Consider the following 25,228-nt stretch of genomic DNA (forward strand, 5'->3'; position numbering starts at 1 on the left):
AGAAGGGGAAGATGTCAGTGGCCTCTACCTGTAAAATTGTTGCTGTTTTTGCCTCATTGCCCCTCCAGTGTACCTGTTGTTAGTGTCATTAACACCAAAGCAGCTGAAACTAATTAATGACCCCAACTGCTACTTAACTGACCACATCAATATCCCATAAGTTTAACTATCTTGATGCTATACTCTGATTAACAAGTGTTGCTTTAATTTTTTTTTGAATGTGATATGCAATTATATGATCAAGTGTTGGTATCATAAAGTTTCTAGTGCACATAATTAATATGTTAACAACAACATCACAGGTACCTGCAGTGATGTGTAACAAACTCTGGACATATTATTAACACACACATGCTTAAATAGAGTTTTGATTTACTGCTTACCCATAAATGTTTCCTATGGTCACCCAGGAAAGGGACAGTGGGTTGGAGGTTGTGAAACTCAGTGACCGGGACTTCCTGCGCAGGCTTGAGAATGCAATCCGCTTCGGTAAACCCTGCCTCTTAGAGAATGTGGGGGAAGAACTAGATCCTGCTCTAGAACCTGTCCTGTTACAACAGGTGATTACTTGCACACCTGCTGCAAACAAATGGTTCTTCTTATTTCAGTGTTATTCACATTTCTAACACACCACTATGTTTATCTCACACCTATTAAGACTTTTAAGCAGCAAGGCCATACTTTAATGAAACTGGGCGATTCACTCATCGACTACCACGAGTCTTTCAAGATGTACCTCACAACCAAGCTGCCCAACCCACACTACTCTCCAGAGTTTTCTGCCAAAGTCACACTCATTAACTTCACCCTGTCACCCAGGTAACACACATTTTAATTTTAGTATCTGCTGTGACTATAATTTATTTAGTCCATCACTGAAAAGATTGGCAGGATGTTAAAATGTAATTGCTTGGACATTGTCCTGACTCCTGCAAACCTGTTTCTGTTAGTGATACTTACTCATACCATCTGAATTTGTGGGACTGTGCATTCTATTTATATTCAGCGGTCTACAAGACCAGTTGTTGGGGATGGTGGTTGCTAAAGAGCAGCAAGACTTGGAGGTTGCAAAGAACCAGCTAATCACCAGCAATGCCAAGATGAAGCAGGAGCTAAAAGAAATTGAGGATGAGATACTGTTCCGACTCAGCTCCACAGAGGGCAACCCTGTGGACAATGAGGAGCTCATCCGTGTGTTGGAGGCTTCGAAGATCAAAGCTGGAGAGATCAAGGTCAGGCAGTGGAAAAGTTTTGTGTCTAATATCATATATCGGGGAAGTGTTTAAATAATCTTCTTCACACCCTTGTTCATAAAATGTTGGTGATGCATCATTAAACCACATTTGCTCTGTTTTCGATGTCTGGGTTTCTGGCAGGCTAAAGTGAAGGCAGCAGAAAAGACGGAGCAGGACATTGATGCCACCCGTCTGGAGTATGTCCCTGTGGCTGTGCGTGCACAGATCCTCTTCTTCTGCGTGTCAGATCTGTCCAATGTTGACCTAATGTACCAATACTCTCTGGAGTGGTTCCTGGGAATCTTTTTGTCTGGTATTGCCAACTCTAGAAGTGCAGGTAGTCAGCAAGATTATACACTGAACTATATGTGTGAAGATAACAAAATGACAAGAACTGCTTTATGATGTACATATATGAAAACCAGATGTGAACAATGTTATGGTAGCACCTTTTTTCTTGACATGTTTCACACAGACACAGTGGAGGAGAGAATCTGGAACATCAATGAATATTTCACCTTCAGCCTGTATGGTAATATATGTCGCAGCTTGTTTGAGAAACACAAACTGATGTTTGCCTTTCTTCTGTGCGCTCGCATCATGATGAACGACAACAAGATTGACATGGTGAGTAACAGCGTGAAGGGGATCTGTCGTCTTCTTTAAGCAGCCTAAATACACATGATGAAGTTGCGTTGTCTCCTTTTGACAGGTCGAGTGGCGCTACCTGTTGTCTGGAGGAATGCCTGTCCAACAGCTGGCCAACCCAGCAGTAAGCTGTCTGTCAGAGCGTGCATGGCAGGACATTTTAGGCCTCAGCACTCTGGAAAATTTTTCCAACCTGGCACAAAGCTTCCCTGAACATCTGGAGGGCTTCAAGAAAATTTTTGACAGTAGCCAGCCTCACAGGCATGTAAAGCCAAAAACCGTGGTAACACATTCACACTTTGCACCTTCATTTGTACCTTGCAGAAGCTGTGAGTGTCTAACAAGCTGTGCTTGTGTCTGTATATTTGCCTAAAGGGAGCCCCTCCCAGGAGCATGGGACGTCATGCTGGACTCTTTCCAGAAGCTGTTGGTCCTGCGTTGTCTGAGGGCTGACTGCCTCATTCAAGGCCTGCAGGACTTTGTCACCGCTGAGTTAGGACAGCGCTTCATAGAGCCTCAGGTAAAGTACTTCTCCCTTCTTAAAATGCATAGTAAATCCTAATTGTGTGCAGTAACATGACACTATGACACAGTATGTGATAACATCATTTATGGCTTATTTCTCTTTCCATCTTTCTGCAGACATCAGACCTGTCTGTCGTCTTCACAGAGTCATCTTCCTCCACTCCCCTGATCTTTGTTCTGTCCCCTGGCACCGACCCTGCTGCTGACCTCTACAAATTTGCTGATGTCATGCAGTTCTCCAAGAAAATGAGCGCCATCTCTCTTGGCCAAGGCCAGGTCAGTTTTAGAAGGGAGCCTGGGAATTCTCACTCTCTCTCACACACGCACTCTCTGACTCACAGGGACCTGCTGTAAATCACATTTTCACTGAACCAGGCCACTGTCGTTTGTCTTGGTGAGAATGAGAATGAGAACACCTCTGTGCTAATTGTTTTCACTATTTATGACCATTCCAGGACAATGTACTCCAGGGGCCATAAATGAGCTTAAAAAGCTTGAATGATAAATGCAGACTCAGTGTCCAAAAACCTTAAACCGTGCTGGCAACATTCTTCTAGCAGCACACTTTAGCCGTTCAATAGACATTAGCATCACATTACTTGCAATTACGTGAGTTAGAATCTTGGCTCATGTCGGGTTTTTTGTATCCCCCCTTCTCAATTTCTGTCTGCATTCAACTGAGTGTCCAAAACCTTTCGGCTGTAGGGAGATGCACTGAGGCCCACAGTCAAAATATTATTTATGAGACCAGCTTCTCCAATAATAATTAAACCTATCAGAAATGCTGTCATTTGTGTGATTCAGGGCCCCTGGGCTGAGAGTATGATGCACGATGCCATGGAAAGAGGTCACTGGGTTTTTTTCCAGAACTGTCATCTGGCACCCAGCTGGATGCCTACCCTGGAGAGACTTATTGAAAACATCAACCCACTAAAGGTGACAACAAGAGAACCAGAAGCAAAACAGATCCTCAGTGTGTATATGTTAGACTAGCCAAGGACACAGAGCTTTTTCATCCTTTATATTCCAAGGGAAAAATCTGTCTCTTTTCCGGTACAGGTGCACGAGAACTTCCGCCTGTGGCTTACAAGTCTTCCCAGCAATAAGTTCCCGGTGTCTGTTCTGCAGAATGGTTCCAAGATGACCATTGAACCTCCAAGGGGCATCAAGGCCAACCTACAGAAAACCTACATGAGGCTCACTAATGATTTTCTCTCCTCTTCCACCAAGGTCTGTCTCAAGTACTTCTCAGTGTCTCTGATTGGTTTCCCATATTTAGCTCCTGCGGCTTTGGTTTGAGAACATATAGTAAAGTCTTCTAAAACCAGTGTGTAGATTTGCTATGGATGGTTCCTCTCCTCTTCTTTCTTGTCTAGAAAGCAGACTTTAAGTCTTTGCTGCTGTCTCTCTGCCTGTTTCATGGAATTGCTTTGGAGAGACGAAAGTTTGGCCCTTTGGGCTTCAACATTCCCTATGAGTTCACTGATGGCGACCTGAACATCTGTATCAGCCAGCTCAAAATGTTCCTGGATGAGTACCAGGACATCCCATACAAGGTGGAGGCAACACTTCTGTCTCTGTTTCATTACCTATTTGAGGATGACGTTTCAAATTGCTCCTACTTATACATACTGCTATTGCCGAATGTTTCTTACAGATAGTTGATGTATAAGCTATAAGCAGAAACACAGGCCATCTAGGAAAGATGCCTGAGCTTTGGTTTTGGGTAGAGAATATGTGTATGCATCTGCCTGTGCCGAGCATGTTCATTTGTCTGTCTCCCATTGCTGTCCTCCACCTGTCCAGGTTCTAAAATATACTGCAGGGGAGATTAATTATGGTGGCCGTGTGACAGATGACTGGGACAGACGATGTCTGCTCAGTGTGCTGGAGGACTTCTATTGTCCTGCTGTTCTCAGTAGTGATCATGTCTACTCTGCATCTGGAGTCTACCGGCAAATAGACACAAAACTGGATATCAAGGTTAGATAAACTCAGAACTCTCTGTTTACTATACATAATTTTGAGTTTGTAACAGGCTATTGATTGTGAGATAAGCAAAGTATAAAAGGCACCTTAAAGTGTGTGCCTTATCAAACTTAAATAGGGGCATATGTTTTTTTTAAAAAGCAGAAAAAAGTCATGCTATGTGCATTTTTTGAAGTAAGGCTGAGTTGCCAAGCCTGGGGGGAAACATCAGTCATGTAAAACACCATGAGTCACACAGCCATCAAATACAAATCAGTCATAGAGAACAAAAGTTTCCACAGCTCAGAGAAGTTAAACTATCACAGGAGTTACTGTGCTGCAATGCCACAGTGTGTTTCCCTTTGTGTCAGTTTGTTCTTTAACAAGTTCACAACAATAGAAACTGTTTTCTCTCTTCTTGCTGCCATTCACAAACAAGGAAATATAACAAGAGAGGCTGTGAGTATTTGCCTGCAGTAACACAGATTGCAGAAAAGCCTGAAAGGTTGTGATTTAAGCTTAGACTAGAAATGCAGTCCAATCAAGACATTTTGTTAAGAATGCTGTAAAATGTTAACTCTGATCATGTCGAACACTGACTGCTTGACTGACTCGCTGTCATGGCAATTGTGACCCTAGGGTTATTTGGCATACATTCGTGGTTTGCCCATCAATGACACACCTGAGATCTTTGGTCTCCATGACAACGCTAACATCAGCTTTGCTCAGAATGAGGCCTTTGCCTTGTTAGAAGCTGTGGTTCGTCTCCAGCCCCGAGCTACATCTGCTGGGGGCAAAATTCTTGAGGAGGTACCGATACAGATTCATTTGTCTTTAGATGTCTTTATTATTACTAATAGCATCATGTTATTGATTGCTTAATAATTCAATTTAGCACTAATTGTTATTGATTGCTTTGTAATTAAATAGAGTTTGAGAGGTGCGGGCATGTGATGTGGTGTCTGTGATCTGTGTTTCGTTCTGTGCTACAGATAGTGGAGGAGATAGTGGCAGGCATCGTTGAAAAGATCCCTCCTCCTTTCGACGTTGAAGAAGTGATGGAAAAATACCCGGTGCTTTACGAGGAGTCCATGAACACTGTGCTCATCCAGGAGGTCATCAGGTAACATTAGGCTGTACTATTAAACAATTAATTACATGGTTAAAAAAAATGTCATTCCACTCTGCTCTTCATTATAAGAGCAGAGTGGAATGACAAAAAGGGTTTTAAAAGAAACACCACTCAACTAGATATCAATAACTATGTAATCATACTTGTGTATGAGCTGAGCTGGCGTCAGAAATTTGTCCAGAGTGAGTCTGGAGGCTGAAGGTCCCAGAATCCGACTTAGCATCTCCCGAGTCATTCGTATCGATCAACAAACTTTTTTTTTTTAATATAGAGTAGAAATATTTTGTCTATTAAGTGAAGGTTTTATGTTATCATGAAGAAATCCGAGGAGGAATGAAACATACAGGGTCATTTCATCATCCCTCTGCAAGGTGAATGCTTATCTGTTTTTGTGGAGCTATGCACGAAAAGAAATTTTTGCACATTAATCAACCTGATCTGGGAGTGTCTCATTACCTCACACATATCAGTAGATTTCTGGTAAGTCATGCCCTGAAAATTGCGTTTTACTCAAACTGTGGGCATATGGTTATTAGTACTTTAGTAACTTGTAATTATGTTGGGGGGGTTTTTATCTTTCAGATATAACAAGCTGCTGGAGGTCATCTCTCTGAGTCTCAGAGACATTGTGAAGGCTTTAAAAGGTTCAGTGGTGATGTCATCAGCGCTCGAGCTTATGGCCCGCAGCTTATTCAACAATGTGGTGCCTGATATGTGGAAAGCCAAGGCAAGGCACACACAGCTGTTACTTTACATGTGACTCACTTTGTAGCAGGGGCTGCACATGTGAATGTATTCTCTTCTTTTCTCTCTGTTGTTATCCTTTTTTTTCTTCTTCAAATTTTTGTATCACTAGATTGTGCACAGTTGTGACTTGAATATTTGAAATGCCATTTCACTGGGCAGAAAATCAAATAAACTTTTGGTGACATTTCTGTTCTCCTCCTAAAATGTAATAATGTGCTTTCTGAGAATGCACAGAGCATACGACCAATACAACAGTTTGCCTCCGCTGTTCTCGTTCTTCAGGCCTACCCGTCTCTGAAGCCTCTAGCCTCTTGGGTGTCAGACCTGCTTCAGAGGATCAATTTCCTACAGAGATGGATCTCTAACGGCATTCCACCTGCGTTCTGGATTAGCGGCTTCTTTTTCCCGCAGGCTTTTCTCACCGGAACCCTCCAGAATTATGCCCGTCGCTCCGGCACCTCAATTGACACGATTGGATTTGACTTTGAGGTCAGACCGTAGGCTGCCTCACTAGCAGCAACGTTTTAAAGACCAGCCTTACAGATTTAGAACATTGCTTCATATCTGTATGCATATAAAATGCTACATTCATAATGACTTTGACCCCAACTCTAACCCAGGTTTTCACTGGTCTTGACCTACTTTTTTTGTGATGACTTATCTTTCAGGTATTAGTGAAGTCAGTGTCAGAGATTACAGAAATACCAGACACAGGCTGCTACATCTACGGTCTATTCCTGGAGGGGGCTCGCTGGGATAACAAGGCAGGTCAGCTCACAGAGTCCAGGCCCAAGGAGCTCTACACGCAAATGGCCGTCATCAGGCTGATCCCCAAACCCAACCGAAAACCTCCAGCCTCAGGGATCTTTGTATGCCCGATCTACAAGACTCTCACAAGAGCTGGTCAGTATGTAGAGGAGTGAGTGAGAGGACTTATCTAGATATAGATTAGTTAGGGTTTTTTGGAAATTTTTCTGGGGGGAGTACATGTTTGTGAAACTCTGGCTCAGGTTATGATCTGTAGTCAGTAGGTGTGCCGTCATATGTTTGTGCGTATCTCTGTTTGCTGGTTTTATTACTCACCCAAAATAGACTCCAGTGAGGGTCCAATTTCATGAAGCATCTGAAAGTGCTGAAAGTGCAGCTCAGTATTTTCCACTCACAGCGTAATGCCAACGTCTTGGCACCTTAGGCTGCTTACAAATATTTCCCTCAGTGTAGCGATGAAAAAGCAGAAATGGTTTAGAACACTTTTGTCTTTGTCACTGAACTGCTCTGTGTGCTTCTGCAGGGACTCTGTCCACCACCGGCCACTCTACCAACTATGTGATATCGGTGGAGCTGCCAACACGTCACACTCAGAGGCACTGGATCAAACGGGGTGTTGCACTCATCTGTGCACTGGACTACTGAGCAAATGCACATTTTTACACGCACTTGCAAAACCACATGCAAAAAAAACCCCAAAACAAAACAAAAAAACCCCCACCCGGCCATGACGATGATCAAATACAACCGAGGTTTCTATGTGCACCCTTTGGCACGAGAAATTAGTTACATTAGTTATATTAGTTATTGTTATTAGTTATTGGTTATCTTCTTTAATCTGTTTAATAAACTGTTCACAACCATTATCACCTGTGGTTATTTACCTTCACTAAAATCACTTGGTAACTGGATCCTTTTTTTGTGTTTATTTTCTGCACAGCCAAATATACAACCGTTATTACCACTGACTTGTTTCACCTCCCCACAGCGCTCATTTGTTACTTGAATATCTGTCCTGCTCCTTTAAGGCGGCCGCGTAGGTCAGTTGAGAAATATGACTTGACTGAAGGAGGGTGGCGCTTAAACTACTGTGACAGTGACTGGCCATGTGAATGCAGCTGAAGGAGTCGAGATCAGCGAGAAACCGAGATCAACAGATAATCGTCACCACTGCCTTTTTTTTTTTTTTTTTTTACCCCCCAAACACGTCTGACTGGAAGTTTCTTAAATGGTTCATTTGCGCTCAAATTCCTTTTTAGATTTTCTCTCAAGGGCCACGCCGGATCGGTAAAGTTCAGAGAGCTACATTTAAAGAATATAATTATAGTGTAGTTTCCCCAACTGGACTCTGACTTATAAGCCTGTGTGAAGATAGAGTGGAGTCACTGTGGTAGAGTCCGCACGGGACAGGCGGATGCGTTAGAGGTCTCAGCTTTACGCATTTACCGGAGGAGGGCTGGACTCATCGCGTTAATCCGGAGAGTTGCTCACAGTTTGTCCCTCTGTGCACCGCTGTTGACAGCAAGCCGGTGTAAAACATGCTGCAAAATGGAAACGGAAAGCAAAAAGCTCCGCAACTGCCAAATGCTGGTGAGACAGAGTCAGACTCCACGGATGGCAACCCGAAACTGCAGCAAGAGCAGCCGGCAGTTCTCCCAGCCGCCGACGAGAAGGACGCCGAGTCCACACACTTCCCCATGCCCACTTACCCTAAACTGGAGATAAAGCGAAACGCGGTGACGGACGATTATAAAGTCTCCAATCAGGTTCTGGGCTTGGGGATCAACGGCAAAGTCCTCGAGTGCTTTAACAAGAAAACTGGAGAGAAGTGCGCGCTAAAGGTACTGAAGTCTCATGAGTATATCATAAATTGTCCCCGACCCTCCTGTTTACACTCTCACTGTATAACTGCAGACTTTGTAGCTTTTAAACGATAGCTCTAGATCATCCCAGCTGAAAGAACACCTGTTTCTGACACAAGCTTATCTCTCACTTTGTTTGGATGTAATAACATAGATGTCCACTATCCAGGCTGGTCAATCCATTTGGAAAAACAGGCGCCAGTCCATTATGTTGGATTATGGTGGTGTGTCTAGGTATTTATTTATATCACTTGTTGCTCCTCTAAATTTGGTCATAATCTAATACAAGTATGGTTTAAATACCAAACTGTGTGGAAACACGGGTCTATAAGCTATCCTAAAGTGTTTGTGTGCACTGTGGGTTTAAAATATAAGAGTGGAAACTTGTGTAGACAAGAATCAAGAACTATGACGTTTATGGAAGTAGGATTTTCTTTTTCCAGGAACATGAGAGGTTAAAGGTTACTAACAAAACCAGTGTTTGACATAGACAGATAGATGAATAGACTGCTGGTTTTGCATGTATATATACATACTGATCATATTGGGTTTGACATGCACTGTACATGCTTCTCCCCGAGCTCACATTCACATATCTGGTGGTGTTTCCTGGAAGGTCAGCCTTTTGCAATCAGTTCCAAGTTAATGGGTGTGTGGTCACCTAGCCATAAAATATCACGTGCTACACTACTTCAAAGAGACACGGACTGTGATAGTGATGGTGACACTTTATTCTGGGAGCGGTGGAAACCTTCACACTCATCTGCACACATGCACAGGTCGTCAGGTTTTCACCTGTCACCACTGCTCCACAGACCCGGAGAGATTTACTGGCTTACAGTAATCCATCTGAATCTGAGCTGCCAGCCGGGCAGCGGTGTCAAAAGGAGAGCATACCCAAACTTTGGGATAGAAACTAAAGCTAAAGATTAAAAAAAGAGATAAACTGCAGCAGGAAATTGAACATTACAAAAAAAAAAGATAGAATGCCAAAATCAGAAAGGGGATACTTTTCTTGATAGCATCATGGGTGGGGCCAGTAAAGAAAACAATTCTGCTTAGAAATATGTGCAGAAAGAATTATTTAAAAAGAAAAAGACTTCCGATGCTGAAAAAATCTTCAGGCAAAATGCTAATCTGAATCCAGCAAGTTTTTTCTTTTGTCAGAAGTAATAACAGAATCGAAACACACAAAGAAAGTTTTTTCTGTCTTTTAATGTTCTGCCAAAAGACTTGTGTGTGTGTGTGTGTGTGTGTGTGTGTTTGTGTGTCTCACTGCAACCACACTGTTCCGTAGGGGAAAGCCTGCAATAGATCACTGTGACCCAAGTAGAGAGGGAACACATCACATTAAGCCTCTGACCATCTTCTTCTCTCTGAAGATCTGTTAAAAGGTGTTAAGAGATGGCAGAAGAAACACCTCTGATGGCTCAGTCTGTCTTCTCTATTGTAGCTGCTGCAATTTTTCTTTTGCCCTGTGCTTGTTTATACAGCCATTTGTGTAAATTTGATTAATTTTGTTATGTCAAGTTAAATAGTGAGTAAAAGTAAACAGAGGCTAGTCTGATGTAGAGTCAGATGAAAAGCGTCGACCGGCCCATTGGATTTTTAAATTAAGTGTTGCTCTGAGCGCTGAATGTAATAGATGGCTATGGCTTTAATCTACTTTGCAGCAGTGCTTGAACAAAGCCATCCTTTCAGTGTAATGCAGTTAAAGTTATCTTGATTCTTTTAACTTGGATTTTTCTTACTTAACAGCAGGGGATGGGAGAGAGAGCCCTGTGCTGTTTGGATGCAGTCGTGACCTCCACCATTAACTGCTAAGACAGAAGCACAAATCTGGCCGGTGATTGTTCCATTTAAGAGAACATTGGGCCTTTTCGAGTGAAGTTAAATGGCCTGCAGGTCTGTTTTACTCATAGTCAAAATCTTATCAGTGGCTTTGGGTTCTGTGGCTATCACTATGGCACACTTGTGCCACATATGAGTGTGTTTCAGGGTGTAAATTGAACAAACCATAAAGGAAATGCCCACTGGTTTGGTTAAAGGCAGCTCCAAAAAAGACCTCTGTTTTGAAAGTTTCTGTAAGATGTCCTAGGTTAGGGTGAAGTGCCCTCCAACAAGTTAATCAGTTAATCATTGCTTCACTTCCACATTGTGAGTATTTTTATACTTGAGCAGTAGAAGTCTTCTAAGAGGTGGCTGTGGCTCAGGAGGGAGCACAGGCCATCTGCACCCTTGGGCAAGATACTGAACCCCAATTTGCCCCTGATGTGTTCATCAGAGTGTGAATGTCAGACACAAAACAAAGTGTGTGAATGAGCGAGGCTCAAGTAGAAAAGCACTATAGAAGAACCAGACCATTTACCATTTTGAGTGAGTTTTTTAGGTTTTTTAAATCATTATAAAGGAAAAAAATGTGATTCTAGGATTGGCATCATCAGTCTGTGTATCACTTTGGTCCAAAAGCAAAAGAAACAACCCAACAAATCTTTGATGTTCTTTGAATATGAACATGTTAGCATTGCTGACATTAGTATTTAGCCCTTACACAGCCTCCTGCTTTCTAGACCACTTTCCTTTAGCCTTTATGAGCAGATCTTTATTGGCAGATGTTGTAAAGATAAACCACATTTTTATGAAGATATACAGACCAGCACTTTGAAATTCACTAATATTTAATAGAGTGTAAACATGTTCGAGCGATTAAAGCGTGTTTGTGTGTGTGTGTGCGTGTTAGCCAAGGTTCGCGTGGGAGGCAGCGTACGGTTAAACTCAGTGGGCGTTATCAGCTAAAGGTGTGTGTCTCAGTGTTTCTTAAGCTTCTCCTGACACAGATCTGATTCGTCTGAGTGTCGAGTCATCGTTGACTGGTTCACGTGCCCTTTCAAATAAGAACAAAATCCCCCTGAAGATTAACTGTCTCATTCTCTTGGTCCTTCCTCTGCAACCCTTTTAATGTTTTACTACAGCGCTACAGGCCCCTTTTTATTAGAGCCGATTCTGGTCCGCTGCAGGAAATTAAGGAAACCAGCTCATAAACTATCTGCTCTTGATTGGAGTCATAAAGCTATAAATTACATAGCAAAAGCAAAACCTGCCCACTGCTCCGCTTAAAGTCAAGGCAAGTGGGCGAGGGTGAGCAAAATAGGACACATGTAGTAGCAGATCAGACACCGGAAACCCTCAACTTCTTCTTTTAACACACTGCCGTCCTCTGAACCCTTTGCTTCCTCTTTGACATTAGCAAGCAAAAAAAAGATAGAGGAAAAAAAGGCACTACACAGATGAGCTGTTTCTTTCCGGCATTTTGGAGTTTCCAAGAAATTTCATGTTTACCCACCAGCTGAATCCAATTTGCTTGGGTAGAGCCTTGCGAAAGTCACCTGTAACACACCACAGATTTATGTATGTATATCTGTCATACGTCAGTGAGTCAAACTCTGTGTGTGTTGTGTATTCCAGGCCCAGTCTGTAAGCAGAACGGCCTTGTGAACAGCAGGGGATAGCTCCATCACTGTCACATCCAAAAATACCCCTTGACTGTGTGCTATGTCAAAGTCTGCCACCTGCTTTGTACGTCTGTGTGTGTGTATGTGTGTTTATGTGTGTGTGTGTCTGCTGTATTGCAAACTGTGTGAGTACCCGCCTATTACAGTATTCCAGTATTTATAGGCATCCGTTCTTATACTGACGTTAGAGCTTAAACTACCAATCCACTTACAGTCGTTTTGAAAAGAAAGTACCCTCTTTCCATTCTTTGGTTTTACATAACAACAAAAAAATCATCTGAGCCTCACCAGTTGTTAAAAATATTTAAATGCCACCTCAAAGGAGGAACAGCATGCAACATGAGATTACAAGTCATTACTTATTAAACAATAACTAAGCTAAAATACGGAAGTTGTGTAAGAGACTAAGTACACCTCATGATTCAGTAGCTTGTAGAATCACCGTTAGTTGCAGTAACCTTAAGTAATGGTTTTCTGTATGAGTCTCTGTCTCTCACATCTTTGTGAATGAATTTTGGCCCACTTTCTTTACAATGTTATGGGTATTTGTTTATGCACAGCTCTCTTAGGGTCATGCCACAGCCTTTGCGTCAGGTTGAGGTCTGGACTTTGACTGGGTCATAGCAACACTTTGATTCTTTTCTTTTTCAGTCATTCTGTCGTGGATTTGCTGCTGTGCTTGGGATCTATACAGTATCATTGACCCAGTTTAGCCCAAGCTGTAGTTGTCGCACAGACGCCCTCACCTTTGAATTTAAAGTACTTTGGTATACAGAGGAGTTCGTGGTTGACTCAATGAGCTCAAGGTACCCAGGTCCTGTGGCTGGAAAGAAAACCCAAATCATCACCCCCTCCACCACCGTGCTCGACAGTTGGTGTGGGGTGTTTGTGCCGATGTGCTGCGTTTGGTTTTCACCAAACGTAACACTGTGAAATATGGCCCAACATCTCCACATTGGTTTGTTCATATGAAACTTTGCAAAGCTAAGCTGTGCTGCAAATGTTCTTTTGAGATCGAAGAGGCTTTTTTTCCCGGTCACCTCTCAGAACAAGCCATATTTGTTCAGTCTTTTTCTATTTGTGCTGTCACGAACTTTAACAGTTAACATACCAACTGAGGCCTGTGGAGTCTGAGATATAACTGCATTGTCTGACCTTGGGGTCAATTTGATGTCTTGAATGTTTTCCAGTTGTGAGTAATCAGACTAAACCAAGATTGATGAGCAACAAGATCACTCATGATGTCTTGACCTGAATGTTGCAGACCAGAGAACTGCCAAAAAACATCTGCTTTTATAGAATTGAATGCATCTGCCTAGCAACACCTGGCTCCTACTTACCCTCTTAACTCCTTTGTAAGCAGTAGGGATGTACTGCTGACTGACTTTTTGTTAAAAAAAAAAAATAACAACACAGTTTAGTATATCATGTAATTTTTTCATACAAGAACATATTTGCCAAATTTTTAGACCTACCTATGTCTTGACATTTAAAACCTAAGACGATGTAGATTATTTTTTACCATGAATGCATTTAGTATTGATTCATCTGCTTATCAGCTTGAATCATGTATATCACATTATGCAGAAAAAAACCTGCTTTCTTGGACTAAGATAAATAAATCCCAGGAAATATTTGGATTTTTTTGGCTGTAAACACAGTTTATAATTAACAGCAATTTTTTAAGCTTTATTTATTGTTTTCTTCCAGCTGTATGAAAATGTTTTTATAAAATGATGCTGCTGCTTTGTTACACTACACCAAAACTATCCATGTTAAAGTTGAATGACTCCTTATAAACGATTATATAAAGTGACATGATCTGTCCTTCTCTCTGCTTCTCTCCCAGATTCTCTATGATAGTCCCAAAGCAAGGCGAGAGGTGGAGCTCCACTGGCGAGTGTCAGGAGGGCCGTACATCGTTCGCATCCTGAGCCTGTATGAGAACATGTATCACGGGAAGAAGTGCTTGCTCATCATCATGGAGTGGTAGGATCTCACCTGTCAGTTAGCACTTCCTTGAATCAAACATTTTCTCGGTACTTTCCTTTTTAAAGCTTTTCTTTTAAAAAAAACTGTGTCTTGAAACTTAGAGCAAGTCTGCTCTCTTTTTGTTGAAAGCATGACGTTAAAGAAGTTTTCATTATGTAGGATGTAATGATGAATCACTATTTTAATGTGAAAAAGAGCTCGGAGTGGGTACAGATTTCCATAAGTCACAGCTCTGAGTAGTACAAGAGATGGTGTAAAATGCCGCCCTTTGAATAAATGACAACATAACAAAGTGACAGATTAAAAATAACAAGCTAAAGTTGCCCTGCATCATTTTTACAGGCTTCCACTTTTGCTTTTTCTCTCTCTTTTTTTTTTAACCTTGCTTCATGACAAACAAAGAAAATGAGCTCAGCAGTGATTAAGGTCTTACAACATGCCCACATTTTTTTCCCAACAAGATACTATCAACGCTGTTGTGACACGGTAACCGCACAGATAACAGTAACTCAAGCTCAAAGTGTTAGTTGGGCTAAATATAAACAGAATTAAGAGGCCGTCCGGTATATGGTCTCCTTCTGTCAAATAATAACGCTAGTTCTTTACTGAGGTTAGGTTAGGTTAGGATAGAGCCGGGCACACGCTTACGTCATCTGTGGATTTTATTTGAAATCAGAGATTACGTCACCTTTCAGCACAGCCGGTGAAGCCATTCCCTCGAACGTTATGCAGACGTCACGGCAGCCATGTTGACGCGAAGTAACACAGGTGTTACCGGTGTCGTTAACCAGGGAGTCTGATTTATTTACGAGCCTTAATCATGTGATTAGTAACACCTGTGTTTTCCAGCTACGTCATGTCACATGGCCACTGGGCGAAAAGGGTCTATTTTCTTTTTATATGTGTAACACATGTTTAGTTACATAATAAGCTCTGCCCCACTGAGCCATAGTAACCTTTAACTTTATACAAGTTAAAGGTCAGTTATAAGAGCTGCTGCTCTGAAGCTGACATAGAGACAGAATTCCATCTGGGTTTCATGTGTCATGACAAACTGTTTGTAATGAATTTAACGCCATTGCTAAACAGCCTGTCTGTTTGTGTGTGTGTGTGTGTGTGTGTGTGTGTGTGTGTGTGTGTGGTTCAGGTATTACTCATGTTGTGGGGAAGTGTTTTCCTTATAAGGACAAAAACACTTCTCTACATATGGTAACTGTCCAAGTCAATGTATGTTGTAAGGTAGGAGAAGGTTAGAGGTTTGGAAAGTAGCTACGGTTAAGGTGAATATGAGTGAAGGACGCATAACTCTGTGTGTGCGTGCGTATGTGTGGGTGTGCTTTGACACATGTTTGAACTCTGGACTTTTTATTTCTCTAAGGGAGAAAATGTGAATAATTCAGAGGAAAACAAAGGAACTCCATAGGCAACAAAGCAGAAAAGAAATGACACCTTTGCTCAGTATGTGGGAATTTTAAACAGTGATTGTCATCACCGCATCGACTGACATGGCAGGTGTTTGTTATATGTGCGTAGTGACCTTGACGGTACACACACAGCGAGAGAATGTCTGCTGCTTCCTGTATGAAGGAAGTTGCACGGCACGGCTCCCGTTCCTCCTTCGGCTCTCAGTTCATTTGTGGTCCACAAGAAGCGTGCTAGAGTAAGTGTGCTTGCTTAATGCAATTATGGAGACATTTTTCCAAAGAACCAAAGGTGGAGTTTCAGGTATCAGTGATTCTCTATGACACACAATGAAAGTGGAGAGTGGGAAGCACAATCATCTGGTTCAAGATGTTTTTGGTAGTGAGAGTCTCCGAACGTTTCTCAGATATAAAATGAAACCAAACGTTTATGTTATTGTAAAAAACGTGTTATTGTGTTACTAAGTCATTAATGACACTACAGAAGTGACAAATAGTGTTTATATCACTGCAAGATGAATTAATAATGGCACACTCATTCAGTATAAACACCGTTCTGTTTAGTAAGAATTTGGTGCTTTTCCCTTCTTCCTGTTTTTAAACTGTCTCAGTTTCACTTTCACTCAGTATTTTTATTATTTCACTTACCGTTTCGTCACAGAAGAAACTCCAAAAGATTCAGCGGTGTGAGTAAATAGTTCATAATTAAGTAAAAGAATCCCCACTTTAAAAAATAATAATTGTAGTTTAAAATAATCCTGGTGCTTTTGCTTTGGGGAAGACCAAAATTTCTTTTGGTCTTCCTTTCCTTTACTGATTGAAAAAAATGCTCCCAAATTTTGGTGTAAAGGCAAGCGGATCTTTAATGATCCCTGATGTGTAATTTACAGACAACCTTTACATGGACAGGGTCCTGTAGCAGAGCTCTAGTCTCCTGTCGTCTGATCAGGGTCACACATCTGTTCCACACACTTATTTTAAAACCAGACAGGATCACGCTTTAGACCCTTAACTTTGGAACAGCCTCCCTTATCAGGTTGGCTGATGGTTGGCTCTGTGGTTTGTTTGAATCTTTTGTCTGTTATCTGCGGCTTTTTGTCCTCCTAATCTGTGTGTACAGCAGTGTGTGTATGCAGGATTGAATGAAAGGCTGTGTGCTTGACTCTGTACAAATATGTACACTTATTTTTAAAGCCTTTTTATCCAAACTGTGAAGCACTTTGTAAAAGTGTTACACGTGTACTAACAGAAATGTGGGTACTATTCTATAATACACTGATCCCTGTTCTCTCCCCGCTTGTCTATGTGTCCAGTATGGAGGGAGGAGAGCTGTTCAGCAGAATCCAGGCCAGAGGGGACCAGGCGTTCACTGAAAAAGGTGAGGACTGATGGAGGGCAGACTCCACGTGATGGATACACAGCAACGGTGTTAACTAGTTAAAGCGAGCTCTCTTTCATTTGTGCCTCCTGTTGTTTTAACACTGGAATTGCTTCTGGTTTGAGACAGTCTGCTTACCTGTTTTTCCTCCCAGAGGCATCAGAGATTATGAGGGACATCGGCACGGCCATCGATTTTCTCCACAACATCGATATCGCGCACAGAGACATCAAGGTACGCGGAGATGAAGTTCAGTGCCCAAATCATGAAGCGTGTGATCATGTCTGGGTAGTTTGGTGAAAGCTTGATTCACTTGTTTTCCTCTGCTGCTTCCACCTCCAGCCAGAGAACCTGCTGTACACAAGCAAAGAGAGAAATGCAATCCTCAAACTGACAGACTTTGGCTTTGCAAAGGAGACCACGCTGCACAATCCTTTGCAGACTCCTTGTTATACTCCGTACTATGTGGGTAAGATGCCTTACTTTGTCCTGAGATGGGTTTGGGCCATATTAACAAATGAGCCAGATGTTTTAAAAGGACAGTAATAAGCTGCCGAGTCACTTTTTGCCTGTGCCCTAATCTCCACTGTTATATTGTTTGTACGTGTGTATTCTTGTTGATAAGCTCCCGAGGTTCTGGGTCCAGAGAAGTACGACAAGTCATGTGACATGTGGTCTCTGGGCGTCATCATGTACATCCTGTGAGTACTGTATTTGTGTGGAGGGCAGTGCTGATGTCACCACAGATGTTATTCTGTATTTGAATATTGTTACAAGAAGCGCTACTTAATTGTATTACGTTTTTAAATGGTTGTCATTATTGGGGCCTGTTTGTCTCTGCAGATTGTGCGGCTTCCCTCCGTTTTACTCGAATACAGGCCAAGCCATTTCTCCTGGGATGAAGAGGAGGATCAGGATGGGCCAGTATGAATTTCCTAAACCAGAGTGGTCGGAGGTGTCACAGGAAGGTGAGGAACTCAAACTAAAACACTGTCAGACAGCAAAATAGCTTGCAGCCATATAGGCAACGAGCACACATAGTTACTGTTAGGTCTATTGGTTTTTGGACAAGGACACAGTTTTTGTAGGGTTGCCTCTTTACACCAGCACAGTGGATTTTAAATCAAACAGATGATTTAAGTGCAGACTTACAGCTTTGACACGGGGTTTGATAAAAATTATATAATATATAAAATTTTGTATAAACTGTTTAGAAAATTAAAGACATTTTTCTGCTTAGGATTTTTTTAAATACTTGGATAAAAAACCTCTGCAGTCAGATACTTTTTGAAGTCTAGAAACCACAGACCAAATGTTGTGCTTCCTATCTTAAGATGCTCTGCCAGGCCTTTACTGCAGCCTCCTTCTGTTGCTGCATGTTGAGGTTGAGATCAGCTGACTGACTTGGCCATTGAAAAATATCAGATCTGAAACGGAGGGTTGTTTATAAAAAACAAAACTAAAATTTTCTAAAATTACTGTAAATTCCTTAGATGTGTCAAATTAAAGCCACTGTGCTGTTTAAGAGATGCAAAATTCATAAACATGTCTCATTCTTCAAAAATGTACAAACTTTGTCCAACTTTTAATTTTGTATGGCAGCAAAAAAAAGTCTGTAGCTTTCCTCTGTGTAATCCATATGAAAAGAAACACCTGTAGTCTAAAAATCTGAGCTTTTATGTGAGAATTACAAAAAAAACATTTTTAATATATTTGTCTTTTTATTGTAAACATTTGCAAGTTTTACAAATGTTTACAATCATGTGTGACACAGCAGTGTTTAATTGCATTCATGCGTGTTTGGCCTGCTTGTCTGCTTGCGGTCTCTCTTGTCAGAAACAGGAAACCTTAAAAAGTAGGGGCTGCACTCAGGCCAATTCTGCAGATTTACTAAATGTCAATGTATGTCAAGTTAAGATATTATCATACAGAAAAATTTCCGAGAATCATATCCAGCAAGATATAATCTTGCCCCAGTTTACATCTCGCTGTTGCCGGCTCTTTAAACTTTACATACAGTGTGGTTAAAAAGTATTTGGTCCCTTCTTGGTTTCTTAGTTTTGTGTATATTTGTGTATATGTGTATATTTTCACAATTAAATCTTTCAGATCATAAAAAATGTAATATTAGAGAAAGACAACCCACGTAAATAAAAATGCAGTTTTTAAATGATGATTATTTTTATTAAGGGAAAAAATACTATTCAAACCAAACTGGCTGTGTGTGAAAAAATTATTCCCTCATGAATCATGAATTAACAGTGAATGATAGATGATGAACCACATTTCTTTAGAAAGCTGAGTTTAATTTCACCCATCACACCCAGGCCTGATTGCTGCCAGACTTGTTGAATCAAGATGTCACTTAAAGAGAAACTGCCTGACAAAGTGAAAAAAGCTAAAAGACCTCAAAGAGCAACACATCATGCCATGACCTAATTTAAAAAGTCACTGACAACTGTCCGTCTTAGAAAGGTTAAAAAGTCATTTTTGAACCACGATGAGAGCCATTATCCACAAATTTAGAAAACTTGGAACAGTGGTGAACCTTCCCAGGATTGGCTGGCCTACCTGAAAGTTCTCCAAGAGTACATCAACAACTCATCAAGGAGGTCACAAAAGAACCCAGAACAACATCTAAAGAACTGCAGGCCTCACGTGTCTCAGTTAAGGTCAGAGTTCAGGAGGCATCCATGGGGGAGGTCCAAGAAGAAAACCACTGCTGACTAAAAAACCCCACAAGGGCTCATCTCACATTTGCCAAAAACCATCTTGATTATCCCCAAGGCTTTGACTCTCTGGACTGACGAGACAAAAGGTGATCTGGGCGACTTGCTGTAACTGATGGAACGGTGAATTCTGCTGTCTACCACAAAATCCTGAACTGTGGCCATCAGTTCATGCCCTGAAGCTCAAGTGCACAGCAGGACAGTGATCTGAAACACACCAGCAGGTCCACCTGTGAATGGCTCAAAAAAGCAAAATGAAGGTTTTGAAGTGGCCTAGTCAAAGTGGACTGGAATGTGATTGGGATACTTTGACCTTAAACAGGCGGTTCGTAGTCGAAAACCCTCCAATGTGACTGATTTAAAATAATTCTCCAAAGATGAGTGGGCCAAAATTCCTACACAAACACTTGATTGCAATTCTTCCTGCCAAGGGTGACACAACCAGTTATTAGGTTTAGTGGGGGGATTACTTTTTCAGATACAGCCAGGTAGCTTTGGGATTTTTTTTTCTTGATAAATCATCATTTAGAAACTGCATTGTGCATTTATTCAGGTTATCTTGTTCTAATGTTCAATATTCTATCCATCGTCACTGTCTCATTAAATTGCATCCAGTTTTAAATATGTGGCTCTGTTTGCTCTAGTGACTCCTTCTTCTTCTTGGTAGTATATTTAAACTCTACTCTGACCTTTGATTTAACCTTCCTAGTTGCAGGAAATTTGTAATGATGCAAATTAAAGTTACAAGGTTTTTTTTTTTAGCATAATATCCCTGAGTAATATTTTCCCTTTCCTTCACAGTGTGCTGTTGAAAGTACTTTGACTCACAGAAAATGCACCAGTGAAATGTATTGTTAATTCAATAAGTTTGGTTGTGGAAACATCAACAACTGAGGGAAAAACCAAACCAAAAAAACTTTTCCAATTTTTTTTTCATATCAAGTCTTATTTATATACAGTACTGTGCAAAAGTCTCGAGCCACATGTGATTTCTTTATATTCTGCTTCCATGGAGCTAATTTCAGACAGTGGTGCTGGGTATATTTTCAAAATTGGTGTCAGAAAAGTCAGATTTTGATCCAAAATATTTTGAAATACCACCTGGAAAGCATCTGGCTGGCAACAGCTTCTCTGTAAAGCATGACAGGGATCCCAAATGCACTGATAATAGATAATAGAAAGACACTTAAAACACTATCAGTTTGTTCTCCCCAGAGCCTGAACCTCGAGACTAATTGAAGAAATTACAAGAAAGCGTGCCTAAAAGTTCAGGCTTTGTTAAAGAATAAAGGTGGCCATGCAAAATATTCACTTTGATGGTTGTTAAAACTGTAAAAACTCTGTTTAAAAACTCTGTTTTTGCCTTATATCCTGTATTTCCCTGTACGTTTGCCCATGTTTCAGCAAATCACAGCATATATTTTCAACTTATCTACCAATATATAAAACAATGAGACAAGCAGCTGTTTTAATAGTGATATTTGAATTCAACACATCAAAGTCCACTATAAATAGGACATTTTATCTCCAAGGTAAACATCATGTGAAAAGTTTTAAACTTTGCATTGCCTTGTGTCTCCCAGCAAAAGATTTGATCCACCAACTACTGAAGACAGACCCTAACGAGAGAATGACCATCACCCAGTTTATGAACCACCCCTGGATCAATGTAAGCACCCGTACACGCCTCATCTACTGTTTCCTGCTCGTCTGTGCATCTGTTTGCTTACGTCCTCATCTGTGTTTGTGTTTTGACTCTGCAGCAGTCCATGATGGTTCCTTCCACTCCCCTGCACACCACACGGGTCCTGACAGAAGACAGAGAGATGTGGGAGGACGTGAAGGTCAGTAGCACGACAACATCGACCCCCTCTGGTCACATTTTGACATTGCAGCTTGTTAATGATAGGCTGCTGAAACGTTCAGTTTGTGGTAGGGTTTCAGTAAATGGTGCAGTGGTTTATAGACCAGTATGGGGGCAAACTCCAAAAATATTGAACTGGTAACTTTCCAGAATCCATGAGAATGTCCCAGTCTACTCTGGTTTCTCTTGAAACCTCGAGCCTCCATGTCCAATCTGAAATGCATCTAAAGGCATACATATGATGTAATCAAAGACGCTTACAATCACATCATTAAAAAGCTCAGAACCACAGAGGACATATACAACAATTTCAGCTGTTGGAGTAAAACCCTAACAACCTCTGAACAGATTTTCATGAGTGAAAAAACAGCAAAGTGGCCCTTTAATGATTCTAATGATTGAAATGTGAGGAAAACTGCCATCCTCATGTCTTTACATCCTGATTATCTCCTGACAACCAGCAGGGAGAAGAAGTGTTCACAGTCTGTACAACTGTATGAGTTACAGTTTAATATTTAACCCAAACACACCTAAGCTTAGCTTACCTTTTGCCATTCCTGCATTTTTGTCCTGATTTAAACTACTAAAAAAAAGAAAAGGAAAAAAGAAAACACCACTTCCTCATATCAAGTACATTCAACAATGCAGAAATGTACAAAATGTCTCATTTAGGCAATCACATATTTTCAGTTCCTGTAAATAACATGTGGAATGGCACATTCCTTCACAACAGCTGAATGAACAGGTTTGTCATGATAAGGTGTGAAAAGACCATTCAGCAAAATGATACGCTCACAATAGGCCGCTGTTCATTTCTGCAGTGGGTACTGGGCACAGCGTTGCATAAATGGCCACTTCTCAAAAAGCAAAGAGTCAGGAGGGTACAGTCTTTATACTGACGTTTGTTCACAGTAAATGAAAAAGGTTTAGTTTTCTCTGAGGTCTGTTCTGACTCATTTTGACTTCAGTCCTCTTTTAAAATCATAAAAATATTTCCAGCCTGTTCCCTTTTTTCTTTCTACCTTTGCTTAATTTTTTCCTGCTGCACAGATCTTGAACAGCAGCGAACTGCGTGGAAGCTTTTACAGCAAAGATTTTGACATTATAGGAAACATCCTCCTTTGTTTCCTTTCTAAGTGTTGATGGTGTGAAAAATGACTAATGAGAGGATAGATGTCAGCTCTAATTATTTTAGGTGGTGTAAAGCCTGGAAACAGCTAACCTGACACCATCCTAGAGTAATAAATTCCACTTATCGGCACTTTTAAAGCTTCCCTGGTTAACATATAACATATCATCTCTTTTTTATTATTCAGACCTATACTGATGTGTAAACAAAAAAAAAGTTGCAGGCTTCTTGGGTTTTATGTCCTCACAGTTTCTTGACCAACACCTGCAACTGTTCCCTGCTGAGAAACAGTCCTCACTAAAACCTCAGCTTCTCCTTTTTATACTTTTTGTTTGGAAAATAAAAAGAAGACATATTGCGTTAATTCATTAGCTTTAGCGTGCTTGCTTGTTTTCTCCATTTTATGTCTTGATGTTATGCTAAGCTAACTGGCTGCTCTTTGGAAACATACATGTGCCACCGCCATCCGTAAGCGCCACCTAAATCCTCCAACATCTGCCTTCTCTCTCGCAGGAAGAGATGACCAGCGCTTTAGCGACCATGCGTGTGGACTATGACCAGGTGAAGATCAAAGATCTCGACACCTCCAGCAACCCTCTGCTTAACAAGAGGCGCAAGAAGGCCGCTGCGGGGGGCAAGAGTGGGTCCACGGTATGCCAGAGTCAGTGAGGCAAGGATGAGCTTTGGTGGAAGGTTCAAGAGGTGCTTTAAACTTCTGAGAGACTCAACTTCAAGCAAGTGCGCTCTAAAATAAGAGACATTAGGAACGCCAGAGTTAAAGCTGGATATTTCGGGGACGTGGAGACGTGATATCACTTGTCTGTTGTCACCGCAGGCCTCTCTGTTTTTAAATATCTTGTGTAATAATGTCTTTTCTTTTTTGGGAGGGGGCTGGGCTGTTTGTAAGAGTACCTGTGTGTAGAGATGCGGTATTTGTAGTGGTATATGTTGTGTATTTGAATGCTGGATTTACCTGTTTAAGGTGTAACTATGCAGTTGTGTGCAGATCACACTCAAAGAAACCAACTGTGGACAGACTGTGAAACTAAAAGGCTCATTATTTACCTTTGTCTTAATATCGTCCTTCTTTTGCACTGCAAAAACTCAAAATCTTACCAAGAGTATTTGTCTTATTTCTAGTCAAAATTATCACATTACACTTAAAATAAGATAAAATCAGCTAAAGGGCAACATTTCAGTAAGCTAAAGGAACTTGTTTCAAGACAGTAAATCTTAAAACTAGAAAAAAAAACTAGACAATTTTCACTTGTTTCATTGGCAGATTTTTTTTTACTTAATACAAGATATTTTAGCTTGAAATAAGTGAAAAAATCTGCCAATGGAACAAGTGAAAATTGAGACAAATACTCTTGGTAAGATTTTGAGTTTTTGCAGTGTGCTGCCTTCCTTTTAGGATTCAAAATCCTAAAATGTTAATAAAATGTAGCCTCTACAATCGCTTCAACCTGAGAAACTTTCTTTTTGTACAGAATCACTGCTGCAGATCAGTCTGGTGTCCTGTTAACAGAGCAGCACTCAGACTGTCAGCTTCCGGTAGCTGCAGTGGGCTAACGGCTGATTGTGTTGCATTGGCAAGTTGTGTCAGTTTTCCTGAGAAATTTCTTATGTGTCACTGTGGTGATAAGATGCTTCCAGTAAATTGTGGGTACAGTTTCTCTTTAAAATACAACCTCAGCAGGGAGAAAGGAAACCTCTTATGTTGGGTGAATCCACTTCACAGAGATGCTAAGATTTTCCACGTGGTGGTTCTAAACACACTCCTAAACTTAAAATAGGAGTTTTCGTGTGACAGACACGTCTCCTGTGGATGTGGCAACATGTTTTCTTTCTTTTTAGTATCGTGTATTTCAGGCTTTGTCAGGCTGCTATTAATAGGAGCAGTGAAGTAGTTCTGTGGGACGCAGCCATCTGACATGTCATTCAACTGCAAAAGGTCAACATTTTCATGTTTATGATCGCAACCTTTAGCCCACTTTGATCATGTGATGCTGAGAGTGTTAAGGGGACGCTGATCATAAAAAGCTGCTTGGCTTTTCTGCCTTTGGGATGTTGCCATACTGTCAGCGGGACTGCACAGCTCTTCTTCGGGCCTCTGTGAACATAAGAAGTTTAGAGGTTCTGAGAATAAAACAATAAAGTCTCAGCTTTCCCCAAGTGGAATATTACAGCATATTGCAAAGGATGTTTTTTTTCCTTGTGATGAATTAAGGGAGGGAATGTTTTTGTGCTAATCACTCCATAACACAGAGACAAGTCCAGTCATGATGTAACACTATGTCTCAATTACTAACATGATG

General features: G+C 41.1%; 2 protein-coding genes across 2 annotated transcripts in view; both read left to right on the forward strand.

Moving 5' to 3' along the window:
• The window catches only part of dnah1 (dynein, axonemal, heavy chain 1), a 30,297-nt gene extending 22,411 nt beyond the window's left edge, over nucleotides 1-7,886 (forward strand). Inside the window, exons 61-78 of the mRNA XM_019358667.2 lie at nucleotides 411-560; nucleotides 659-819; nucleotides 1,007-1,232; nucleotides 1,377-1,572; nucleotides 1,711-1,862; nucleotides 1,948-2,144; nucleotides 2,259-2,403; nucleotides 2,526-2,684; nucleotides 3,213-3,344; nucleotides 3,468-3,638; nucleotides 3,785-3,964; nucleotides 4,215-4,391; nucleotides 5,016-5,186; nucleotides 5,369-5,499; nucleotides 6,091-6,235; nucleotides 6,538-6,744; nucleotides 6,924-7,158; nucleotides 7,547-7,886. Of these exons, the coding sequence (XP_019214212.1) occupies nucleotides 411-560; nucleotides 659-819; nucleotides 1,007-1,232; nucleotides 1,377-1,572; nucleotides 1,711-1,862; nucleotides 1,948-2,144; nucleotides 2,259-2,403; nucleotides 2,526-2,684; nucleotides 3,213-3,344; nucleotides 3,468-3,638; nucleotides 3,785-3,964; nucleotides 4,215-4,391; nucleotides 5,016-5,186; nucleotides 5,369-5,499; nucleotides 6,091-6,235; nucleotides 6,538-6,744; nucleotides 6,924-7,158; nucleotides 7,547-7,668 (3,057 nt within the window). The 3' untranslated portion in view covers nucleotides 7,669-7,886. The remainder of the gene's footprint in view (nucleotides 1-410; nucleotides 561-658; nucleotides 820-1,006; nucleotides 1,233-1,376; nucleotides 1,573-1,710; nucleotides 1,863-1,947; nucleotides 2,145-2,258; nucleotides 2,404-2,525; nucleotides 2,685-3,212; nucleotides 3,345-3,467; nucleotides 3,639-3,784; nucleotides 3,965-4,214; nucleotides 4,392-5,015; nucleotides 5,187-5,368; nucleotides 5,500-6,090; nucleotides 6,236-6,537; nucleotides 6,745-6,923; nucleotides 7,159-7,546) is intronic.
• A 675-nt stretch (nucleotides 7,887-8,561) lies between these two features.
• mapkapk3 (MAPK activated protein kinase 3) lies at nucleotides 8,562-23,974 on the forward strand. Its single transcript, XM_003442663.5, has 10 exons — nucleotides 8,562-8,864; nucleotides 14,247-14,386; nucleotides 17,124-17,188; nucleotides 17,343-17,422; nucleotides 17,531-17,657; nucleotides 17,814-17,889; nucleotides 18,032-18,156; nucleotides 21,501-21,586; nucleotides 21,681-21,761; nucleotides 23,424-23,974. The coding sequence occupies exons 1-10, from the start codon at nucleotides 8,562-8,564 to the stop codon at nucleotides 23,577-23,579; spliced, it is 1,239 nt and encodes a 412-aa protein (XP_003442711.1). The 3' UTR covers nucleotides 23,580-23,974.
• Nucleotides 23,975-25,228: the final 1,254 nt, after the last annotated feature.

Source organism: Oreochromis niloticus, linkage group LG5, assembly GCF_001858045.2.
Source record: "Oreochromis niloticus isolate F11D_XX linkage group LG5, O_niloticus_UMD_NMBU, whole genome shotgun sequence".
Taxonomy (NCBI): domain Eukaryota; kingdom Metazoa; phylum Chordata; class Actinopteri; order Cichliformes; family Cichlidae; genus Oreochromis; species Oreochromis niloticus.

Bases quoted from the DNA above. Each gene is read 5' to 3' on its own strand.
- mapkapk3 (XM_003442663.5), top strand. From the start codon at position 8,562: ATGCTGCAAAATGGAAACGGAAAGCAAAAAGCTCCGCAACTGCCAAAT. The intron at 14,387-17,123 runs GTAGGATCTCAC...CTATGTGTCCAG, and splicing joins TTGCTCATCATCATGGAGTG to TATGGAGGGAGGAGAGCTGT. The intron at 17,189-17,342 runs GTGAGGACTGAT...TTTTCCTCCCAG, and splicing joins CCAGGCGTTCACTGAAAAAG to AGGCATCAGAGATTATGAGG.